General features: G+C 38.8%; 1 protein-coding gene across 7 annotated transcripts in view; it reads left to right on the top strand.

The window, feature by feature from the left end:
* The window catches only part of LOC144306748 (uncharacterized), a 476,591-nt gene that overhangs the window by 373,362 nt on the left and 78,311 nt on the right, over positions 1-24,918 (top strand). For 5 of the 7 annotated variants that reach the window (XM_077886293.1, XM_077886288.1, XM_077886294.1 and 2 more), the window contains one exon: positions 7,646-20,333. The exons of 1 other annotated variant lie outside the window; for it this stretch is intronic. In XM_077886293.1, the coding sequence (XP_077742419.1) occupies positions 7,646-7,759 (114 nt within the window). In that variant the 3' untranslated portion in view covers positions 7,760-20,333. Of the gene's footprint in view, positions 1-7,487; positions 7,623-7,645; positions 20,334-24,918 lie in introns of those variants that run through there. One more of the 7 variants, XM_077886296.1, reaches the window with a different exon arrangement.

Raw genomic sequence — 24,918 nt, 5'->3', positions numbered from 1 at the left:
TGAAGGCTTGGATGGCAGCTGGTTCCACAATGTGCAAGAGGCATTAAAGCATTGGGAAAGACAACACAATGGGACACAGAGTAATACTGTGCTTATGACCAACTACTTTTGCCATTATTGTTCGATGAGCATCTCTTTTTCTTTTTTATCTGTTATGTATTTTACTTGCAATTATTTTTTCTCTTTGGTTCTTCCATTTCTGCTTAGCCCTCTTAGTGTTATCTTTTCTGTCCTCCTTTTTTTTTTTTTTTAATAAGAATGGTATTAACTGGAAAGTATATAAATAGCTTTGAGCTATTCAAATAGGGTAGGATAGAAAATTTGCCAGGCCTCAAATATTTCCGCATCTGGATCTAGAACATAGCACTTATTGATAAGAGTTCTCTAAGTCATGTCTATTTGCAAATATTGTGTACACATTTCAGCACATTTTGGCAAAAGCCATGTCCTCTGATGAGGAAGTGACTGTCCTCTTCTTGTGTCATTTCCCAGCCCTTAAGTCTTGTTTATACCAAACTTCTTTGTTAAAAATTCGACATAAAGGTCTTTGATACTCTTGAGCCCATCCCTGACTCATTATTAGCCGACACTTTGTGTCTGGCTGGCAATTTTTCCAGAGTGGTAAGGTCAGCCTCTTTCAGTATTACACAACCTTCCTCATTCCTTGTGCGTCAGTGAGAATCAAATGACTCTTAGCAGTGAAAAACAAAATCTTGGAGTAGGGTAGAAAGATGACCAGTCTCTGAACAAAGCAAACCAATGTTCAGACCAGGAGGATTTTTCTTGCTCATTTTGCATCTTACTGGTTTTCAATGAAACAGCTTTCTCTTGCTAAAGTACCTTTTAAAATTTGTCTTTCCTCTAGGTAATCAGCATCTATAATTTGTGGTTTCTCTCCTTAATTGAGTTTTGGAACACTTGATAGTAACTCAGGGTCAGCATAGTATAGTGAAAAGGTTACTGAGTCAGCAGACCAGGTGCCCATTAAAAGGTTCCCTAACTTCTCCTAGTCTCTGATCTCATCTGTACAATGGAAATAATCGTATCTACCTCACAGTTCATGCATAATTTAATGTGTATAAAATAACTTTGTCAATTGCAAAAACCTATTCAAATGAAATAGGCTACTACGCTTTTAAGGGCCAGCAGGGTTTGCTATTATCATTTCAGGGGAGGTCAGAGTCTTGGAACCCTCTAGAAATTGTAGCATAATGTTGTTGGAGGGGTGATTTGATAAATATTGGCTTCAACTAGTGGGATTTTTAGTAGCTCAATTGCTGCATTTTTCTTATTACCTTGCCTCTGTGAGGCTATCAGGCTATATTGGAAAATCTTCTTCTCTTAACCATGAAATTAAAAATGGAAGTGGGCTTGAGTCCTCTGATACTCTTTCAGTGACTTGTGAGCAATATAGTTTGAGTAATGTTATCCTTCCAAGTATTTTAACTCTGTCCCCATCCTCTTTCCTCAGTTCTTTCTTCATTGCTTGGAAAGAAACAATGGGGAATTTCCTTCTACTCTTCCCACCTGTTTTTTTATGGATATACACATTTTTTTTTTAAGGAGCCTGTGTTTAATTCAGAGAAGATATACTCTCTATTTTAAACCTAGTGGTAAAAAAAAAAAAATAAACCTAGTGGTGGGGCACCTGGGTGGCTTAGTGGTTGAGTGTCCACCTTTGGCTCAGGACATGATCCCAGGGGTCTTAGGATCAAGTCCCACATCGGTGTCCCCACAGGGAGCCTACTTCTTCCTCTGCCTATGTCTCTGCCTCTCTGTGTCTCTCAGGAATAAATAAACAAAATCTTAAAAAGAGCAAAATAAACCTAGTGGTAGATACACCAATTAAGAACCTAGAAGTAAAGTTGAACTTTGAAGCCACCATGATAGTTGGGCTCCTGAGTCTTCCTCACAATAGTTCTTCATTATAAGCTCCTTTGGCAAATATGAAATTGTCCCCTTGGGAAGCTTTGCCTTGCCAAATCTTCATCTGTAGTTCTGAACTGACTCCAAGCCAGATGGTTACCTGAAAACAACACACATTCTCTCTTATCTAATCCCTTAACGTCAAGGATTCAGTTGGTGAGCATTGCAACAGCCAGAAACTGTTTGGAGAAAAGTACCTTTTTCAAAATTACAGTTGTTAAGGAATAATGCCATATGGGCTCAAGGGGTGGCAAAGATGCTGAGTGGCTTCTTTTTCATTAAGATGGAAATATTTATATGAGCAGCAATAATAACAGTATATTTTAGAGTCTGTGTGGTATGAAATTGAGCACTGATGCAATTAGATAATATTGACAGCTCTATTGTAATTATGTAAATAATACCGAGTTCAGCTTCCCTGTATCGTGTGTTTCCATGCACACATGCAAGAAGAGGGCTAGGCAGTGAGTAAATACCGGGCAGGAATGCTCAGCTATTTATTTACCTGACACAGTAGCCTGAAGCTTCTATTCCCCTGAGTTATTTTTTCATCTAAATTAAGCAATTCCAACGGGTTGCACAGAAGGGACATACGGGTATGTGTTTATTTGTAGCAATGCTTGGTGATAAAACATCCGCAAGAGAACCCTGCCAACCCAGCAGGCCCATTTTGAGTTTTTCCACTTCAGAGCTGCATGTTTGGATCCCACTTGACTGATACCAAAGCTTTTTTTTCCCCGTTACCTTTTGAACAGATCATTTTAAATTGTCCTCCACAGGGATGTTTTCTATGTCTAGCCGCCTATCAATCTTTCCATCTCAATGCAGAAGTATTTGATTAGTGTATTTAAAGTAATAAAGATGTCAACAGTAGTGTCACCTTGATTGATGCTAATTATAAGTCTTTAATGGTTCCTCTGCTTTGGCCACTATCCTTGCAAGTTGTGATTTTTATGGTTAAAATAGTGCCCTGCTGTCCAAAGGCTTAATCATAAATTCTGATCTATCTTTCTCTAATGATTGTGCATGCAGTGGTATAATCCCAGTAACATACATTATCTTTGTTCGTTAAAAGCAAGCAGTGACTTTCATAGGGGTGATTAATGCATTTATAAGGAGTTTGAAGAATCCTTGTTGGGATCACAGCAGAGGTTATGATGATTATGCTTGCTGGGCATTAGAATTAGCAGCAATGCTACATAGGCTGCCAGAAAGCACTAGAAGATTTTCCCATAGTCCCTGTTCAGCACATTAGTGCTGTGAATGAGACTCTAGCTGCAGTAGGAAGAAGACGTGGGTGTTGCAACCTTAAGATGCTATCAGAGTGTGGTTGTCACACCAGTGAAACTAAAAGCAAGTGAAATTATCTGAGGGTTTCCCTTCTTTAGAACAAGCAGTCTTGTTAAACAGGTTTGGGGTCACTCAATTTGAAATATCTGTTGATTAAGATGTCTTTTTCAGTGGGGCTTTTCAGGCTGAATTTTTAAAGTGCTAAGCAATGTTTAGTCTCCTTTCTCTCAAACCCACAGATAGTTTTAAATAAGAGAAAATGAGCCCAGTCCTATATACGTTTACAAGACTTTCCAGATATGGGTAACTTGCTTATAGAAATCTATATATGTCATATGATGTCAGATATGCCATAAATGCCCATATATGTCACACGATGATACTTCTCTGAAATGCCCTATCTTATGGAAGAGAAGCTGCATGTAAATTAAAAGAATGCTTTACTATTTTATAAGAGCAATTTATACTCAACATCAATTACAACACATAGCTCCTTACATATAATAGATATTTTAAATAGTGTTTTAATGCCATTAAAGAAGGTACCAGAAACTGTAAGAAAAGTTGCTTTTGAACTAACATTAGTATTTGCCTGTTTTCTCCTGTTTGATTTTACTGTATTCTATGCTTATAAATTAAGATAGATGGAACTTTATTTGACTTTATCCCCAAACATGAGAAGTATTCATACCTCTCTGCTTTCTGCTAATTTTATATTCAGCTCCAGTGATTATCCTGCTGTAATATTCTCTACCAGCTCTAACCTCTAAAACTGTTCCTTAACTTCTAGTAGGGAGAAAATAATTTAAAAATTTTAAAAATTAAAAAAAAATTTTTTTTTGAATTGTACTCGTTTTCAAATAAGGGAATGTCAAATTGCATTATAGGAAGATAATTATTCCTCCAGTGGTACTAGCTTAGGGATAGAAACCATAGACCTCAGAGGCCAAACTTGAGAGAGTAGTCTTCTTATCAAAACATGCATTTAACATTTATAGAGGTGGCTATAGTTATAGTTTGGGATGATAATAAGATCTACCCAATATATTTCTTGGGCTAGACTTTGGAAAATACATGCCAAGCTGCATCATGTTTTTTAGAAGGACGCTCAATCTGCAAGCAGTGTACTGGAGAATGTTTAACATCTACTTTGGGGTTTTTAGGATGATGACTCACTGTGAAGTCTTTTTATCTTGCCATTAATATAGTTTAGGGTGGTTTAAATGTACATCTCTTTACCAGAGTGATAATATGGAAAACATACACACAGTCTAATCTCTTTACAGGGGACCTTTGCTTCTGGAGCTTTGCTTGGACACTGCAAATATGGGTAGACAGAAGTGGTGTTAGACAGCATGGGATGGACGAGGAAGTCCAGAGTTAACTGAATGAGAGAGAATGACTGACCAGGAAGAAGCCTGGCCTGGGAGCTTATGAAATACTAAAGCTGACCTTCAGTGGTGAAGCCCCTGTGAGGTCAGTAGATGCCTTGATCTGTCCACTCACTTCCATGATGGTAGCACCCCACTTACTCTGAGTAGTGATTTTCATCAGAATAACCAGAGAGAGACCCCTCTTGGCACCAAGAATGGGTGGGAGCCAAGGAGATCTTGGCCCTAGAATTTCATTGTGTGTGCCTCTGCAAAGAGAAATGCAGACTGTTTGATCAGTGAAGTGTTAGCTGCTTTGCTTGGTCCCTCACTATGTGATTATTTCCTTTTGTAGTTTTGATAAATTAACATTGCCGCACGTACTCAACAGGAATATTTTTTTAAGTTTTTTTTTTTTTTTTTTTAAGCCCCAGGGCTCCTGTTTAAAAATGCAGGTTAATTCTCAGAGGCTTTCAAAAGCATTTCTGCATCATGCTACTAATTAAGATAAGGTTATCATTTTAAGTTATACCAGGAATGCAATTAGAGCTTCTAGTGAGAACTGTAGCAATCAATTTTATACAAATTATTCAGACCTAGTAAAGTAGAATACAGTTTTAATAGGACAAGTGAACATACTGTGATTTATTAGATATAATGTGAATTCAAATGACACCTGAACACAGCATCTGTAACCCATCATGCGCCCAAGTCGCTGAGAATCCAGTTCAACAGCCTTTTATCAGAAGGGATTTAATAATATGCCTTCCATTCCCTGTTGTTCACTGGCCGTTATTTTGGATTTGAGAGGGATTTTTGTTTTCAAATTTGAATGGATTTTGACGTGAGAAAGTCATTCGTGGAATACAAAGTGCAGATTACCTGGTCCTCTCCTTTATCTAGATTGCTGCGTGCTGCACAGAAGTCGGCTTGGTCCTGCTTGCTTGCTTTTTTCCACTTTTGTGTGGTCTGCAGAGCTAGGTGACCAACTGACAGTATAATCACCTAATTTTTCTGTGTTGTCCCTCTCTGTTGAAGAATATTGGATGTTGGATAAGAACACTGCATGTCTTATCTGCCAGCTGTCAGTGATGACTTATTCATTAAGTGGATACCTGTTTTCTAAGGATGTACAAGGATGGCGGCGTTGGGTAGCTCCTGAGAAGGTTGTGTATCTCCTAAGATCACTGCAGGTCATCCAGTGCTCTGTGCAAAGGCATATAAATAAATAACAGCCTTTCGGGGCTTTCTTTTCTTGGACACCTTGAAAATATTTGGAGCACCTTTTATGTTTCCCTGCTTAGTAGCTTTTATTCTCATTTGACATGTCAGCTGTTCTACATTGTATTATGTGCCTAGATTCCTCAAATTGTCATCATTTGTTCCATGTGTACTTAACGAGCTTCCATTGTGTGCTGTGGGTCATTCTTGCTATCTGGCATGTGGTGGTGGGTGAGGGGTCATGTACTAGTCTCTGTGACACAAGCCTGCCTTTCTCATCTCCACCATCAACCGCACGTGATGCCCTCTCGTGCAGGTGACCTTTCCTTATAATTGACCAAGAAATGGCATCTGGGACACTTGTCTCCATGTTCTCTCCTCCGTATCCACTGCTGTCTACCGACCAACGGTGTTTCTTCTGCTTGTTCTACTTGACGGAAAATGTCTGCTTTCCTCCATAAAATGACCTGATTAATTTTAAGAAGATACTGAGTCCATTTTCTTCCTCCCTCTTCTGTCTCCATCTTTCTTACCCTTCTGCTCCTTCTCTTCAACTGAAAACATATGCTCAAGATTTGCCCCTACCCTATGCATACACAATAAATAACCATCTGTTGTCTTACCTCTGCTACTCCTTCCCACTTCCGGGCTGCCGGTCTTCAAAAGCATGTCTGCATAGATTCTGAGTCGTCTTTCTCATCTTGCTGCAACTGTCTGGCTTCTGGAGCAGCAAATCTACAGACCAGTGAGCACCAATGGCTTATGATTGATTCTCATCCCACGTAACCTCCTAATAACATTTGGTATTGCTGCCTGTTTCCTACTTCTGGAAATTTGCAACCTTCTTGAAGCCATGACATCATTCTTTCCTGGCTTCCCATCCAACTGTCTGATTGATCATTTCTTTGACTGAACTGTCCTCCTTTGCCAGTCATTTTAGTGACAGTTGCTGTCAGGGTTTTTGCCTTGCTTTTCTTTTCTTACTCTGTTTGGAGAGTCTTAAAAGTAGAGTCTTCAGAAGTGAGAGCTGCAAATGCCCCAAGATCATATTCTACATCTACAGTATGGATTTAGGTATTTGCATCTTTCTGAGAGGAGAATTCCTAGCTTTTATGCGATTCTCAAGGGTGCCAAAGCCTTAACAAATGGTTAAAAGCTTACTTCTTGAATGATTGCATTACCTTCTGTGGCATCCCACTCCAAACCACTCTGTTTCTCCGTATCTCTCAGGCGGTGGCCCCGCTCTAGACTTAGATTCTTAAATGGTCCTGGTGCATCTTCTCCTACCATGTTCAATTACCCACCAGTTTCTCTCAATTGTGACTCACAGCTATAATTAGTCTATCACAGTTTTGTTCTAATTAGATTCTCTGACACCTATGTCTCATCACCCTGGTCCTGGGCAGGATTTCCAGAAATATCTTTTGATATATCCTAAAATAAAAAGCATGCTCTTACCACTCTCCTTCACTTAATTTTCCATGGCACATTCCTTTCCTCTCCCCGTACGGGTTAAATTCTGTCACTTGGATGATGGAACCCACCAATGGAATCTCCCTTACTTATAAGAGCCCTTTGAACATTTTGCAATTCTCCAGATATGTCACGGTGCTGTTTTCTCTCCCTGAAACAATAAGCCCCACTCTGGTCTACATGGCTGATTTCTATTTCTCGTTCCAGATCCATCTCAGCTGTTGCACTGTCAATGAAGTCTTCCCTGGCCTCAAGTAAATTTAGGCTAGATTTCCCCTTTGTCTTGAACTCTATTGTTGCATTGACCCTTCTGTATCTTAACTTTTTTTTTTTTAATTCCTCTCCTCAATAACATGAGATGCCAGGGTGTTGGAAGCCTGTCATCTTATCTGAGCACCTGCCATGCCCAGCACAGCGCTTCAAGACCAACTTTCCTACAGACCGCCAGCTCTCAACTTCAACTGGGCATGAAGGTATAAAAAGACACTATGTTTGGTTCAATTGCTGGATTAAGTAAACACATCATTCTCAGTTGAATTCCTTTTTGGGAGAGATTCCAATTTTTGTGATTTGAAATAGGTATTATCTCTGAATTTCGCAGCATGATGCATTCTGCACAAATGTTCATCATATGTAATATATATTGTAATGCATGTTATAATGCCTGTTATACAGTAGGCAAGACACTTGGATCTATTTTGTGAAACAAAATGAAGCACATATAAGCACAAAATATATTTTCTTTGATATGCCTTTTTTTTAAAAGATTTTATTTATTCACGAGATACACACAAAGAAGCAGAGACATAGGCAGAAGGAGAAGACAGCTCCCTGCTGGGAGGTTGATGCAGGACTCATCCCAGGACCCCAGGATAATGACCTGAGCCAAAAGGAGACACTCAACCATTGAACCACTAAGGCATCTCCTCTGATATGCCTTTTCTTTAATTTTTAAAAGATTTTATTTATTTATTCATGAGAGACACACAGAGGAGGCAGAGACATAGGCAGAGGGAGAAGCAGGCTCGCTGCTGGGAGCTTGATGTGGGACTCGATCCCGGGACCCCAGGATCATGCCCTGAGCCAAAGGCAGAGGTTCCACCACTGAGCCACCCAGGCATCCCTGATGTGCCTTTTAAAAAAGTAAATTTTGAGTAGAGTGAGCAGCTTTGCCTTAGCTGATGTGTAACTTCATTAAGTTTGCAATGGGAATTTGGAATTTTGAAACTTTATAGCAATTTTGCATACTGTACGGGCCAAGACCTCCTCCTTTCCCCTTTCCTGGGTTCTAGCCTCCTTGGCAATCCTCAGATCAAAGTGATTGACATCACTCTGTGTCTTGAATTTTACAGTGCCATGCTTTAATAAAAATGATGGATTTTTTTGGCCCTCTTTTCTGAGATTTGTTAGGTAATTTAATATGATATGTCCTGGGGAAATATATTTTTAATCCTATTACTATCTCAGTAACATTTTTTGCTAATGAGAAAACTGGATCACATGGAGGCTAAATGACTATCCGTGATTTCTTTTTCTGTCCCAGAGTGTTGCAAGTCATTAAAAGTCATAAAAATTTATTCTAAAAAAATTGTACTGCTTCATAATCTATATTAATCTATTAATCCTTTATCTTCAGTCTACCTGGTAAATAGTTTCTAGATACCCTGAAACTGGCAAAGTCCTAGTATTTTGTTATTCTCTGACCTACGAAGCTCTGATTTCTGTTTTATTTTGTTCTCTGTATCTACATAGGAAAAATAAATAATAGAGATTTTTAACCAGATTTTTATGAAAATTCTAAAAACGAAAGATGAAAATATGAATAAAAAGTTAATTTTCTGATCTTTTCCAGTTAGAGTCTCATTCTAAAGGTTTTTAAAATAGTAAGGGAGCAGTGGGATCCCCGTGTGGCTCAGCACTTTAGCGCCCGCCTTCAGCCCAGGGCGTGATCCTGGAGTCCCAGGATCGAGTCCCACATCAGGCTCCCTGCATGGAGCCTGCTTCTCCCTCTGCCTATGTCTCTGCCTATGTCTGTCTATCTGTCTGTCTGTCTCTCTCGAATAAATAGAGAAAATCTTAAAAAAAAATAGGAAGGGAGCTATTTCTTTGGTTGTGGTAGGTAGATTAATTGCGTGGTGTGCATTCTGGGTTTTTGTTACCTTTCCTGAATACTTAAGACTTTCTTTCCCTTCCAGATAGTTTAATATTTGGGTTCAAACAGAATTTAAATCTCAGCCACTCTCTCTTTCTGGCATCTTTGCTCATACTTCTTTTCATCCTGCAATGAGTCCAGTTATAAAACATCCAAATCCAAAATTCTGTCTTTGTACTTTGTCACCAACTGCTCAGACTTGTCATGAGTCTATTCTTTACTGTCTGAAACTGATTCATGTTGGTTTGGCTACCTCATATGTATTTTCTTTTGTAGAAGAATGGAACCCAGCTTTATGAATGCTCTAAGGCCAGAAGCTAGATTTTTCTTTTTTTTCCTGGAAGGATTTTTGAAGGCTTGAACCACTGTTTCATGGAGTATGTTTGAGCATAGGGATGTCTCAAGATGTCTGACCATGTCCATAAAAGTTCTGCATCTCCTAGGTTATTAAGTATCACATGTTAATAATTTCAAGTATGTTTTATCATAAATCCTCTCTGTTCCAAAGGCTTACTGGCACATATGACAAGTTGTGAGCATCAACTGATGAGAATACTTCTTTTAACATTGCTTTATTACAAGACAGATTGATCCAGGCACTCTTGCTACTCTCTTAGATAATCAGGCATATGCTCTGGTTGCAGACTACCACTCTTTCTATTTAACTCAGACTCTTGTTTCTGGCATTTGGGAATATCTGAGGTTTCTGCTCACAGATACCTCATCACCTTCAATATCTTACCTTTCCTGCCTTCTTGATGCTGTTAATGAGATTATAGGAAGAGTCAGCCACCTGTAGCTGCATTCCAGGACAGACCCGACCTGATATACATAAACACACACACACACACACACACACACACACACACACACACCTGTATCAGTTATCCATTTTTCCCTCTGTCAAGTTCTGGTGTAATATGACAGTCCTAGCAGATTGAAGCTCGTTGCTCTAAGGTAATATCTGTGCAAGAGTATTTTCTTTTCGATCTTGATTCCTATAAATACAAAGGTGCTACTGCCTAGTCTCACATTAGTTCTTTGACGATATTTAAATAATGTATTTAATACATGGCATGATGAGAAAGTATACCCTAACAACTCAGATACAAGATTGTTAAGAGTTAAATTGAATAAGTCTCTGCAAAATAGATATGATTTATTATGAGTAAGTGCTGACTGAAAATTTTCTATAAATACAGGACTCAAGAGATTAAAAAGCACATAGATTCTAATCAAGAATCAAGGTGGTCCCTGGGAAAAATCTAAGAGGCAGGACTGGAAAACAGTTATAATTTGCTAATCAGAAACAATCAGCGTATTGCATCCTGTTTTAAGAAAGGCTGTATAAATATAACCAGGTTATATTTATGTGACTAAGAAAGTAGAGAAAAGTCTCAAAGGTAAATTTATTGATGCCCATTAAAGCATAGTCTGGTGGAAAGGAATTCCCAAATAAAAGTCTTGAACATTACCGGAAAAACTATTGCTAATTTGAGCATCTATTATGTGCCAGGTATGTGTTTAAAACTTTACACTGTCCTCCTGAATCTTCAAAATTACTTTTGAACTACTCTTACATTTTGAAGTATCTACATTTTACAGTGCAGGAAAATAAAACTTAGGTAGATTCAGCAATTCACTCTAATAATTTGGTTATTACCAAGCAATTCATTTAGAGAGCTGGGATTTGAACCCAGATACAAGGGTTCCAAAGCTCACTGAGTCACCAACTGTGCCGTATAATTTTGTTGTCACAAAACTATTTCCCACCAATAAAAGAAATTCTTTGTTTTAAGATTTTATTTTTTTAATTTGAGTTGAGGGTGAGAAGCAGGCTCCATGCTGAGCAGGGAGCCCAATACAGGGCTCAATCCCAGGACCCCACAATCATGACCTAAGCCAAAGGCACATGCTTAACAGACTGAGCCACCCAGGCACCCCTAAAAGAAACTTCTTAAGAGCTTCTAAGAAATCATATAACACCTGCAGTCATGTAGCCATCAAGACGATCAAGTTGTAGAAGAGTTTCTCATTCCCCCAAATCGTTCCTGCTGCTTCAAGAATAATTTCTATGCCCACCCAAGCCTCTGGAAGCTTCTGGTCTATTTTATGGTCCTACTCACACTTTTTCTTTCTTTCTTTTTAAAAATTAATTAATTTAAATTAATTAAATTTCAATTATTATATAGTGTATTATTAGTTTCAGAGGTAGAGTTTAGTGATTCATCAGTTGCATGTAACACCCAGTGTTTATTACATCGCATGCCCTCCTTAATGTCCATCACCCATTTACCCCACGCCCCCTACCCCTTCCCCTCCAGCAACCCTTAGTTTTGTTCCTATAATTGAGAGTCTCTTATGGTTTGTCTCCTCTGATTTTGTCTTGTTTTATTTTTCCATCCCATAGGGGACTATGGTCCTGTTTTGTTTCTTAAATTCCACATATGAGTGAGATCGTACGATAATTTTCTTTCTCTTACTGACTTAATCTGCTTAACATAATGCCCTCTAGTTCCATCCACATCATTGCAAATGGCAAGGCTTCATTTTTTTTGATGGCTGAGTAGTATTCCATTCCACCACATCTTTATCCATTTATCTGTTGATGGGCATCTGCACTATTTCCATAGTTTGGCTATTGTGGACATAGTTGCTATAAACATTGGGGTGCAGATGCTCCTTTGGATCACTACATTTGTATCTTTGGGGTAAACACCTAGTAAATTGCTGGGGTATAGGGAAGGCTCTATTTTCAACTTTCTGAGGAACTTCCATACTGTTTTCCAGAAAGGCTTCACCAACTTGCATTCCCTCTTCTCCATATCCTCGCCAAAATCTATTATCTCCTGACTTGTTAATTTTGGCCATTCTGACTGGTGTAAGGTGGTATCTCATTGTGGTTTTGATTTGTATTTCCCTGATGCTCAGTGACGTGGAGCATTTTTTCATGTGTCAGTCATTTGTAGGTCATCTTTGGAGAAATGTCTGTACATTTCTTCTGCCCATTTCTTAATCAGATTATTTGTTTCCACTCACATTTTTATGTGGGGTTCGCCAACATGTAGGTATACCTTGTCTAGGATGAAAATAGGCATCGGTCAGATTGACAACATCTGGTTGATTGGACACTTGTGCATCCCATTGTAAATTGATTGACATTCTGTTTAGAATTTGGTTTTCTACATTGTGGCTTAGAATAGAATTCACTGATATGCTAAATACACACACATGTATGTGTTTGAAAATACTTCTTTGATAAGATAAAATGGCACATGTATACCTTTCTGTATTTGTGGGAGAGTTGTATATGAGTCTGGATTTAAAAATATAACTAAAGATCCCTGGCTGTTTCAGTCAATAAAGCATGTGACTTTTGATTTTGGGAGTTCACACCCCATGTTAGGGTATAGAGATTACTTAAAACTCACAAACACAAACAGACATTGCCCCATCCCTCAAAACCTAGGGCTTTAAAAAAAAATAAACAGGTAGTAAAAATAGAAGGTCAGGATGCCTGGAACACTTCAGCATCTTCTTTCTATATGATGAAAAAAAATTTATGATTTTCTTTGAGTATAGTTGGTAAACAGGGTTACACTAGTTTCAAGTTTATAATTTAGTCATTTGACAACTTTATATGTTTGGCTATGTTCATCACAAGAATAGCTACCATCTGTCCTGTTACATCACTCTTAGGTATTGTTAACTGCATTCCTTACGCTCTGCTTTTTATTTCCATGACTTATTCATTCCATAACGGAAGACCTATACCCCCACCCCCTTCACTCACCTTGCCCAACTCTCTGGAGTTGGCCAGAGAATACAAGCCATCAGTTTGTTCTCTATATTTATAGTTCTGATTCTGCTTTTTGTTTGTTTATTAATTTGTTTCTAGGTCCCACTTATGAGTAGAATCATAACTGACAACTCAAATTTATGTTGGTGAAAATACTGTAATGGCACCTGGAAGCAGAATGACATTGAAACGAAAATCCCCAGTCCTGTGCCTCAGAGGGCTGTTTGTTTCAATAAAGTGTTTTGAACACACTTCATTCCTTTAACAATGGTTTATTGACCACCTATACCAGGCTAGAAACTGGGTGAAGAGATGCAGTATTGGGCACAGGGTAGAATGTTCTCAAAAGAGCAGCATATGTGGAGTATCTGAAGCCAGAAAAATGTGATGTGTTGAGTAAGGAAAGGAAGTAGTGAGAGCTTGAGGAAGATGAAAGCAAAGTAGCAGAGCCTGGATCTGTTACTAGATTCTATGACATTCTGTGAAGAGTATAGTATCCTTTCACTGTCTCACTCTACTTGAATGTACGTGAATGGATGTGTTTTGCATCTGACCCATCCTGAGTACAGAGGAAGCTCACACTGTCCATGTACCCCTTTTCTCACATGTATAGTCAACTATTCCCTCTCAATTGAATCCTTCCCATTGACTTCAAAGCTTACTGTTGGTCTAGTTTTACATACCAACAACCCACCCTTTCTTGAGTCTGTATCCTCCTACAGGTCTGCCTTCTTTTCTTCTTCTTTATGGCCAGAGTTAGCAGAAAACATAGCTCTGTCTTCATGTCCTTGCCTCCCCCTGCCTCTCTCATGTAGTTCTGCCTTCATCCTTCTGACAAAATAGCTGTTCCTAAGTTTACAGTGACTTTTTCTTGTCAATCCCATGGTGGGCTTCTTAACTCTTTTTTTTTTTTTTTAAGATTTATTTATTTTAGAGAGAAGGTGAAAGTGTGGGGGAGGGTCAGTAGGAGAATGAAAGGGAGAATCCTCAGCAGACTCCTCCCCGAGTACAGAGTCCGATGCAGGGGCTCAATCTCAATCTTGAGATCATGACCTGAGCTGAAATTAAGAGTTGGCTGCTTATCTGACTGTGTCACCTGGGTGCCTCTGAGTCGACTTTTAAGAGCATGGTAAGAAGTCCTCATTTTGTACAGTAACTCCTCTTAGCTTCTAGGGCAGTCCATGTCCACTATTCTTCATATTAACATTTTCAGCTTCCTCTGCCATTAATTAGTTTTAAAATAATTTTACCCTCAAAATCTCTCTCCTTTTCTACTCCATACTGCCTCCAAAATGCATTGCATCCCCTTCTTGGCTTATTATGAGAGGTTGCTTAGCATGACAGGGGGCAGGAGTATCTGGGGTTATTTCCCAATCGTGTGACTTAGGCAAATGGCTTTAACTGTCTTAACAGTTTCATGACATGTTAAATAATGATCATTATAATATCTGCCGCATGTAGTTGTGGTAAAGATCAGATTAATTCATTTATATAAAGTGCTTAATAGTAGATGCCCTTCGAATTCATAGCTTTAATTATAATATTTGAATAAAACCTAAATTTATGTACTCTAGATACTTATGTATTTATTTGTTTATAAATATCTCTACTTTCAGCTCTAAAGATGCATCAGACTCAATGTATCCAAAATCATCTACTGTTTCCTGCCTTGATGAGGTCAACCATCTTTTGTTTACAAGCCAGAAATTAGATTCCATCTCCCATGACCTCTCTTTTATTTGTCCAATTTATCACCAATCTCTTTCAGTCTGACCAACCAAATTTCTGTTAAAAGCTTCTCTTTTTTCAGTATTTCCACTGCTACCATCCCAGGTAGAGATACCACCATCTGTCATCTTGAGTACTATAAAAAGAGGTCTCCATGATTTTACTCCATCTACTCATTACCTCCAGTAAATTCTCCACCCTGTTGGAAGAATTATAACTTAAGAAGGCTGCCCCAATGATCTCCTTTTTGCTTCAATCCTTTCCATAGCTTCCTGTTTCCCTTGGGATGTTCTTTACATGGTCTATCAGTCCCAACCCGTGAGATCTCCTGAGTCTCTCTCCCATCCTTTCTGTTCCTTGTGCTCCATTCACAGCCATCCATTTACAGCTCCTTACATATACTTGGCTCACCCCCCACCAGAGACTTTTGCCCATGTACTTTCCCATGCCAGAAAGCTCTTCCCACTCTTGCCCCATTTTGTAATAAATTTTTCAGCTCAAACAACACTTCTTCGGGAAAGCCTTCTCTGACCTTCTATTCTACTTCAGGTAACTATGTAATGAGCTTTCATAAATTAATATTATTTTATTTCAGAGTATGTGCCCCAATTTTTATTATAGTTTAAAGTTGGAGTGTTCCTAAGACCACCTTTAGGCCCAAGGATTTGTCCTAAACACTAAAGACTCACAAGGCTCAAGAAAGCTGGTATACTCATGGTTATGGTTTATTACAGTGAACGGACACAGGTTAAAATCCACAAAGGAAAAAGATGTAGAGGTGGAATCCATGAGAGACTAGGTGGAAGCTTCCAGTTGTCCTCTCCCAGTTGGAGACATGTACAATTCCTTATTCTGTCAGCAACTTATTGTTCTTTCAATAACATAAGGCATGTGTTGCCAGCTGGTGAAACTCACTTGACTTTGGTGTGCAGTTTTTACTGGGGGTCAATTATACAGGCAGGCGGTACCTTATCTTCTCAGTCTGCAGCTCCCCTAGAGGTCAGATTCATTCAGTGTGTTCCAACACTTCAAGCTTTACAAAAATAGGTGCTCATTCACTATAAACCCTGTGGTTAATATAAGCTATCTGGTATTGCCCATGGCCTCAGGTGTACAGCGACACAACTGGTAAGTTACTCCAAGGAGTCAGAGGTCATGTTTCAGTTGTCAGGCCAAGGACCACTCCTAACAATTTGGGAAATGTACAGGGTTTGAGAGCCAAGGCCTGCCGCATTACACTTTCGGGTACATTTCCATAGTGCTATTATTGTTTCCCAGCAGAAGATATGAGACCAAAATTGATAACTGTTTTTACCCAGCATTGGGCACTACTTTTTAATGGTTCTTGACCAATAGCAGGCGCTCTGTAACTGTTTGTTGAATGAATGAAATCTATTTATTGTCTTGATTTCCTTCCCTTCTATACTTGTTCTATGCATTTCTGCTCCACTGCTTTTGCATATTTTTTATTATGGAGTTTCACCATGCATTTTAGGCCCGAAGTTACTTAGTGGTAATGAATGATAGGTAGTAAGTATCTAAAATATTTATTATACTTTTCTAACTCCCATTACATTTTTAAACCTTCTTGTATACTTTACACAATTTTTAAAAAGCCAATGTTTTTCACATTTATAAATATATGGTGAAATAAATACAGTCAATATATTGAGTTGTGTGATACTTATATCACTAAAGTTATTTCTAAGTGTAGACTCAGCATTTGTCTGACAAATTTCAATAACCAAGCCATGGTTAACTTTGAAGACACTGACTATGTAATGAATTTTATTTCGGCTATATCAGAAATAAAGTGAGAATGTCCCCTGGGACAAAAAGTGTGTATCCTTTTTTCTCTGTAAACAGAATAGTGGAAATGTCTTCCTGCAAATCCTCAGCATCTTATTCTTGATGGTGTTTATGACCTCCAAATAGTTGACTCTACCTACACTCTTTCCCTGGCCAGGAGACAAAAAGTGGCAGCCTGTTTTTGCAAATGAACTTGAATAAATCTCTTTCTAAAATTTTTTGTTTGTGGTAGTGTTGGTTTATCACTCAAGGTATAAAATAAGTATCCATGAATCTATATTAATATGAAAAATGATTGAATAAATAAGTAAGTGGGAGAGAAGAGAGAATTATCCCCTGCAGAAGAAATCCAAATAATGTATGTTGATATTCTACTCAGAAAAAGCTGGGGAGTAACTCCTCACTCCTTGGTTTGAGCTGTGCATAATGACTTCCTTCCTTTGGAAAAGCACAGTATGGAAAGTGGGTGAGGTTGTGGAGGTGAGTAACTCGATGATAGAGAAATGTGCCAAACACTACCATGGCCAGATGTTGAAGGTGCATAGCCACAGTTCAGGGTATGTTGATGGTATGTAGCCTTTTTTTTTTTTTAATTAAGATTTTATTTATTTATTTGTTTTTATTCATGAGCTACACAGAGAGCAGAGACATAGGCAGAGAATAGAAACAGGCTTCCTCTAGGGAGCCTGATGGGACACTGGATCCCAGGATCCTGGGATCATGCCCTGAGCCAAAGGCAGATGCTCAACCATTGAGCCATCCAGGTACTCCGATGGTATGTAATCTTAATGTAATGTGGTGAGGATGGCAATGACACTTCACCTCTGTGGTTTTCCTCTTCAAAACCCATAACCCCAAATAGACCATAAGGAAAGGGCCAGATCAACCAAAATGTAAGGGCTATTGTAATACCTGAGCAATACTCAAGATCATAAAAAAGGAGGCAAGTCTGAGAAGCACATAACCCACAGGCACCTAAGGACACATGACAAATATAATGAGGTGTCCTATTTGGGATACTAGAACAGAAAAAGAATATTATGCGAAAACGATGGAAATTAATTAATGATAGGGAAGCTTGGGACTAATATGGGATTCTGTTCTCGCTTTTCCATTTTTAATATATCCAAAACTATTCTAAAATTTTTAAAAATTTTAAATTTTGATCCATGTTAAAGTCTTTCATTTTAATCTCAGTGCCATCTTAATGAAATTTGCTTATTATCAGTTTTATTTGTGTTTGGTCAAGAATTACCTCCAGTTGATTGGAGTTCAGATTTTTTTTTTTTAAGGTGATTGTCATAGGTTGATTTTTCTACAGCAGACACAGAAACCGTTCTGTTATTGTTTAAGTTTGGGCAAAAGAATTCTGTCCTTTGTGATTATGAATTTCTTATAATTGTTAAAATTTAAAGGTTCTAAGATCTTATGAGTCATAGAGTATGTCCAGTTTAGAAGTTAACAGGACAAAACATTAAATTAACTAAATAAATTGGCATAAGAAAAAACACAACATTTTTGAGAGCATGAGTCCAGACAATGTGTCTGTAAGATAGGCTTTACAAACTTAGTTTGATTAATTTTTGTTTTTCTGAGGATATGATTCTTTTCTGTAATTATTGTTCTGTTTTTCCTGACAGGCCATCTAGTGCCGGCCGCCGTAAGCTCCCTGTGAATTGAGTTATTCTCAATAATACTCTGTATTATGAAGGCATTATTTGAGTGGCTGTCCACTGTGATCTCATTATTTGGAGCTTTACATAAAACAGGTGGTTCTTCCATCCCATGAACATTTCTTATTATCTAGAATTCACCATCTTGTCTGTGGCCCGTCGTACCTCCTCCATCACAGATGTGGCTCTATCCTACAGTTTGCCCCTGCTTATTGGCTTCCCATGAACATCTTGGTCATTTCTGATAATCCAGAGTCTCTTGTTTTCAGACTTGATCAGAGCTCATACTATATGGTGATGTGTTTATTTACACTGATTAATTCCCAAAGGGCTTTGCAGCAGCTAATTTTGTTTGGCTCTGAAATGACCCAGGCACCTCTAATTCCAACTCTGTTTGGCAAACACAAGGCTGAAGCTCATGACCAAAGAGCAGGTGGCCATGCTCTGTTGATCCTCTGAACCCAGTGCTCTCAAAGGTGCCATTCCACCTGACCCAGATACTCTGGGTGTGACCTCTTTGCTCAGACCTCCTTTTTTTTTTTTTTCATTTAGATGATGCTTTGAACATGGCCTATCAAGGTATGACTAATCTGGGCTACAGGCTTTAGAGTCATATAAAGTGAGGTATGAATCTTAATTGGTGTTAACTATTTCATTGTAAGGCAGTTGCTTAATCTTTGGGGAGGTTCAGTTTCCTCATCTGTAAAATGAGAAAAATAACAGACTAGCAGAGCTGTCATAAAAATCAGATTGAAATTTTTCTGGAGCTCCTCTAGAATACCTGATTCTATCATGGATGCTTAATATATGCTCACCGTCCTCAGTCTGGTGATTTGATTGGGTTTCACTCCCTCACCTCCCTAGCCCCTTCTAGCTGGCTCTCCACTGCTGCCAGCCATGTCTCAGCCTTACTGATTTACACCTTCACATGTGTTTCTAGTCACTGTGTGGTAGGAGCAGACTTGTCAACTTTTGTGCCCTGCTCTAATCCTTTTCAAAACTCTATAGAATGTCATTTAGGTAATTCCCACTAGTGTAAACATGTCATTAGAAGTGTTCTAGGGCAGCCTGGGTGGCTCAGTGGTTTAGCACCGCCTTCAGTCCAGGTCGTGATCCTGGGGATCCGGGATCGAGTCCCATGTCGGGCTTCCTGCGTGGAGCCTGCTTCTACCTCTGCCTGTGTCTCTGCCTCTCTCTCTTTCTCTCTCATAAATAAATAAATAAAATTATTAAAAAAAAGAAGTGTTCTATTTTCTTCCTTGCATTTTGATGTATGTTGTTTTCATAATAAAACAAAAAGCCAGGCAGACCCAAGAACAGGATCTGCCCTGGATTCGTACTTGGCTGTGTCTGGGGTCAGGTAGGAGAGGGGAGAGACAAGGAGGACATACAGGCAGAATAATGGGGTCTGGACCCCAAGTGCCTGAATTTGTAGCCTACCCTTCCCTACCGCTCACATGTATTAGCTGTGTAGCCTTGGTCAAGTTACTTACCCTCTCTGTTACTGCTGGTTCCTCCCCTGTAAAATGGAGGTAGGGCATGTCTAACTCATAAGTTTCCTGGTGAGGATTAAATGTGGAGTTCTCACAGCATTATTAAGTAATAATTAAGTGTTCAATATTATTATTCCTTTCCCAGTTTCACAACATTTATTGCATCAGGTAAATCTTACTGATAAATGGGTTTTTTTTCAGCTTTGGTAACTTCAAACTACTAAGATTGTCTTCATCTTTTTTGTATATGCATATAAATAAATATGTTCTCTCACTGTAGTCATACCAAGAAGTGCTACATGTGTGTCAATACTTCAACATTAAAAAATTATTTTATAATTGAAAAAAAATCAAATTGTCTTTGTATTCTGCTAAAATTATTCTTTTGGATATCCTCATTAATAGCAAATCTTTGTTTTTTAGGGTATCAAAAATGAGAGCCAACTCCATTAAATTTAACCAAATGATCTATATTGACAATCTTTATATAATTTCAGATACTGGTGTAATTATGTAACTTTATAATTTTAATAAAATAATACACATAATACCTACATATAAAACGTGTGCATATTTGAGAGGGAGAGTGTCGAGAACCACTGTTCAATGTAAACTGAATCATTTTCATGAAAAAGTCAAACATTGAGCCACAGTTCACTTAAAAAAAAAATCACACAGAATGCCGCTCATGTCCCAGAATATTTTTCAAAAGCATAATTGAATTTTTTTCCTAAGGGGCCGAATTCTACATTAACCATGCATTCAAGCAAGTAGAGGAACAAATAAACATCTCTTGTCTTTCCGATTCTGGCGCTCTTTTCTTCCCTTGCATAGTTTTACATTCCTGCAGACACCATAGCACTATGGCACTGACCTCAGAGGAGCTGTGGCAAAGAGCATCACATTCAGGGAGCTGTGCTCCAGTGAGCTGCTCAGTCTCATTGAAGGTCTTGGGCATATGCCTGCTTCCCCTATTGCTTGTGAAAGCTTCACTGCTTCTGCATCCAGTGAGATATCTATATGCATTTGGCATCCTAAACATAGCCATTTTATTATCTTAAAGCTTCCTTCAAAAGTCTGCCTCACTGCCTGCATGGAGATGTGGTCATCTGTGCTAATATCATCTTAGAGTCTCCATTGGTGACAATAAGCTAATGTTTACAACTTTTGTTCATAACCAGATACCAGGAGGCACTTAATTATGTAACAGTTTGCTACCTAGAGATATTTTGCAACCACATATCAGAAAGCATCAGTCCCTGTCCTCGGTGTGACCTGTGTTGGAGCTATACCTCTACCGCATAGCTGCTGCTTCTCCTTCAGACTCCCGGCTGTGCTTCATGGCCCTTGCTATGTAAGCCCAGTGTGTTGAGAACTCTGTGCCGACTCCCTAGCAATGATCTGGGGCTGACGCCAGAGCAGTCAAAGAGCTTGCAAGAGAAAGGCTAGGCCCTTACTGAGCTCCAATTTTGAGAAAAGCCCATTTTTCTCATTTTTAGTTTCAATCCTTTGATCTTAGAGAAAAATTGCATAGTCTAATAACCTACTTAGTGAAAAGATCAACTGTTGTGCTCCATGAGGTTAATAGTAGGAAGTTTTCACATGTCTTCGAACCTCATGGTGAGATCTCCAGGTGAGCTGGTATCCTCTTGTAACGATTTGCCATCCTTCCCTACCTTCTAAGAATGGGGATCCTGTTTCCATTGTGAAAACTGCTGATCGACATCAAGCAGCTCTGTTGTCACAGCTCTAGTTTAAAAAATGTGAAAGAAACTGAATCTTCTCGACCTAAAGGTTCCCTCTGTATAGTTAATTAAAGACATTTTAAGGAGACATTTGGATTATAGAAAAGTGATGATATCACATTATGACATTTATTTCTTGCCTTACCCCAAGAATCTCAGTAATTGGCTCACCTATTTGAAACCATTTTATTTTTATCAGAGGGTAAAGATTGCCAACCCCTAGTCCGGCTTGCATCATTTACCTAATTGGCATGTCTTTTAAAACAACCATGGACGCAAGGAACTTTATGATCTGCCCATGTGCTGTTCGCTTGCGTTGAAACCATTTAATGTAAAAGTCTGTAGGAAAGTTTATCAAAGGGTTAATATTTTATTTTTGCCGTAGTACTCAAGAACAGATTTTAGAAATTTAATTAAAATCCCACATAAACATTAACTTTTCAAATGCTGTGCAGCTCAAGGTACATAATTGTTGAGGTTCTTACTTCGCATCAAGAAACCAGCATTGGAAAACAGCCCCTTACCTACGGGGTCAGATAGCAAATGAATACCCCACAGCAGAATGGGTACTGCGACCTAGAGCTTTTGACTTCCAGGCCAGTATTCTCCCTTCTAGACAAAGCTGTTTTACATAATTGGAGGCATTTCCTTCAAAGCAGTGCTATTGTAATAGAGGAAAAAGAACAGTTATACTCATGGTCTTCTAGAAATGTATGCCTTCCTGGGGGTTGTATCTTCCGATGGAAGAAATCTTTATTTTATTTTTTTTTGAAGATTTTATTTCTTTATTCATGAGAGACAGAGAGGCAAAGACATATGCATAGGGAGAAGCTGGGTCCCCATGGAAAGCCCATTACAGGACTTGATCCCAGGACTCTGGGATCATGACCTGAGCCAAAGGCAGATGCTCAACCGTTGAGCCACTCAGGAGCCCCAAGAGATTTTTATATTTATAAATACATTCCTGTTTCCTTCAAGGATAGTTCACTACTTTGCCTTACCTTTGTATGTTTTGTTCATACCATGGGATCTTCTATGCGGTGACCCAAAACAACATAAAAGGTCAAATAATTGCACAAAGTCCCTATCCAGCAATGGCCATAATGTGATTTAGGTGGAACCTGTGTTCAGGAAGGCATAGGTGAGCCCAGGGAGTCACCAGTGAAATGTATCCACTAAGAAAGCAGAGGCAGGTGAAGCTGTGCGAATCAAGATCTGGCCTCCTGGAATGAGAATGGTGATGGTACCATTTACATGGTATATCTGCACTCTGGGACTTTGTGTTCTGTTCCATGGGACACTTCATTCAAAGAACTATCAGTAAAGTAGAATGAATTCATTGGCTGAGGAGATGTTGAATGGAGTAGAAGTCACACAATAGTGGCAAAAGAAACTGCAAATATTCCTTGGAGAGCACGAAAACCTACGTGGTCGATTCCCTCTAGTATTTGAAGGACCTTTAGATGGAGAACATTCAAAACTTGAGCTCCCAAGCTTCTCAGTTGACAACCAGGAAACAGAAGGTACAGCAAAGTTTCCCCCAACGTGGAATCAGACGTTTTAGCTCGGGGCTTTTAAATAATCAGGCTATGGCATTCCAAAGATGGGATGGCCTGTCTCCCTTCCAGGACACCGCATTTTCAGCCACTGGAGGCCCTCTCTGGGAGCCCGGATAGTTGCGTAGTGGAGATATTTTAAAGGGCAGCATTCACAGTTCAGATTTGCAGTTGGACCAGATGACCTTTATGGTGCTTTCCAGCACCTGGGGTTTATGATTCTATTTCTCTTCTGCACTGATGCTGGATTCGTGTCACATTGTTTGAACCAAACACTGAGAACAGACAGGATCGCAGTTTGGAATGTTGGTGGTGCTTACATCTATTTTGTGTTTCAATTTCTGGAAGCGGTCTTTGTCTTTGAGGCAGTTTGGTCTCTGACCTTCTGTAACATTTGGAGCCCAGCCACACTGTCTTTGTTTACTGTAAAGAGCATGGAAAAACTGACTTCCTGACAGTGCTCTGTAAAGTCTAAGGTCAAACCACTCACAGGTGAACAAACACAGTCCTTCCACCTTAAAATTGCCACTTGGCCCCCGTGTAAGGGAGCAGGGTAATGATACTGGGTAACAGAAAGAGGGGAAATCAGTTCTCTGCCAGCAGCCAGCAATTAGTCACTTTGTCAGTCTGCTTTGTTGCAGAGCTCATCTTAATTCTGTATCCATTTTGGAGAAGTTAGAAAACATGGCATGCTATTTCCCGCCCTCTAGCAACCTACTAAATAAGCCTGTAGACCCGTCCTCTCTCTCTCTCTCTCTCATCAGCACCATCATTTCCCAGGATGGCAAAGCTAAAGCATAACATTCTTATTCACTTCTGGAACTTATGAGTACCACCATTTGAATATTCATATCATCCAAGCTACGTTGTTTTTCTTTTTTAATCTTTTATTTTTTAATGATAAGACCTCAGAGTAGCCTGGTTGGGCTGATTTCCTCTCAAAAAGGCGTATGTGTTGGATATTCTTGTTTTTTGTTTTGGCTAACCTCTGCTAGTCCTTACTGTCTTCCAAAGCAATAATAGGTCCCCTTTATCAAAAAATGGATAGTGGCTTTCAGAGTAAGGGTATTGTAAACTCTTGAAGAGCCTAGACAGTGTCTCATTCATTTTACACCCTTCTTGTATTTTACACATCATCTTACGTTAGCAGTCCACATAACACATGTGCGTGTCACTGAATAAAACAATGACCTTGTCACATATTCCCCATTTACTTGAAATCACTTATTTGCAAGATCCATCATTTTTTTAATATTTAAAGATTAATTCCTAGAACTGATCTGAAGCAGAAGAAATAAAAACATAAATCCATAAGTCCAACATAAATTCACTTTTTTTTTCTAATTCACCTCTCTTTCCTTTTTTTTTTTCTTCAAGAATAAATTAGGCTTTGGGTGTATTTCTTTTTCTTTTTCTTTTTTTTGTCTCTAGTGTAAGCAGGCTCTTGAAATGTCCTAGTTATATCTAACATTGCTCTTGAACTCCACTTAGAGATGATATACTAGCCTTTTACTAAAATATATCTGGGTATTAAAAGCCCAATTCTTTATTGCTGATGAGAAAGATTATTAGCACTTTTTTTCCCCAGCTATAATATGAGGCAATAACACCCTTTTTTACTTCCAGAGCCAGAGGCAGTATGTCATATTAACCTCCATTAACCGCCTAAGAAATGAGGTGCAT

Source organism: Canis aureus, chromosome 37, assembly GCF_053574225.1.
Source record: "Canis aureus isolate CA01 chromosome 37, VMU_Caureus_v.1.0, whole genome shotgun sequence".
NCBI lineage: Eukaryota > Metazoa > Chordata > Mammalia > Carnivora > Canidae > Canis > Canis aureus.
The sequence above is the reverse complement of the archived record's forward strand: the minus strand, read 5'-3'. Positions and strand labels throughout refer to the sequence as shown.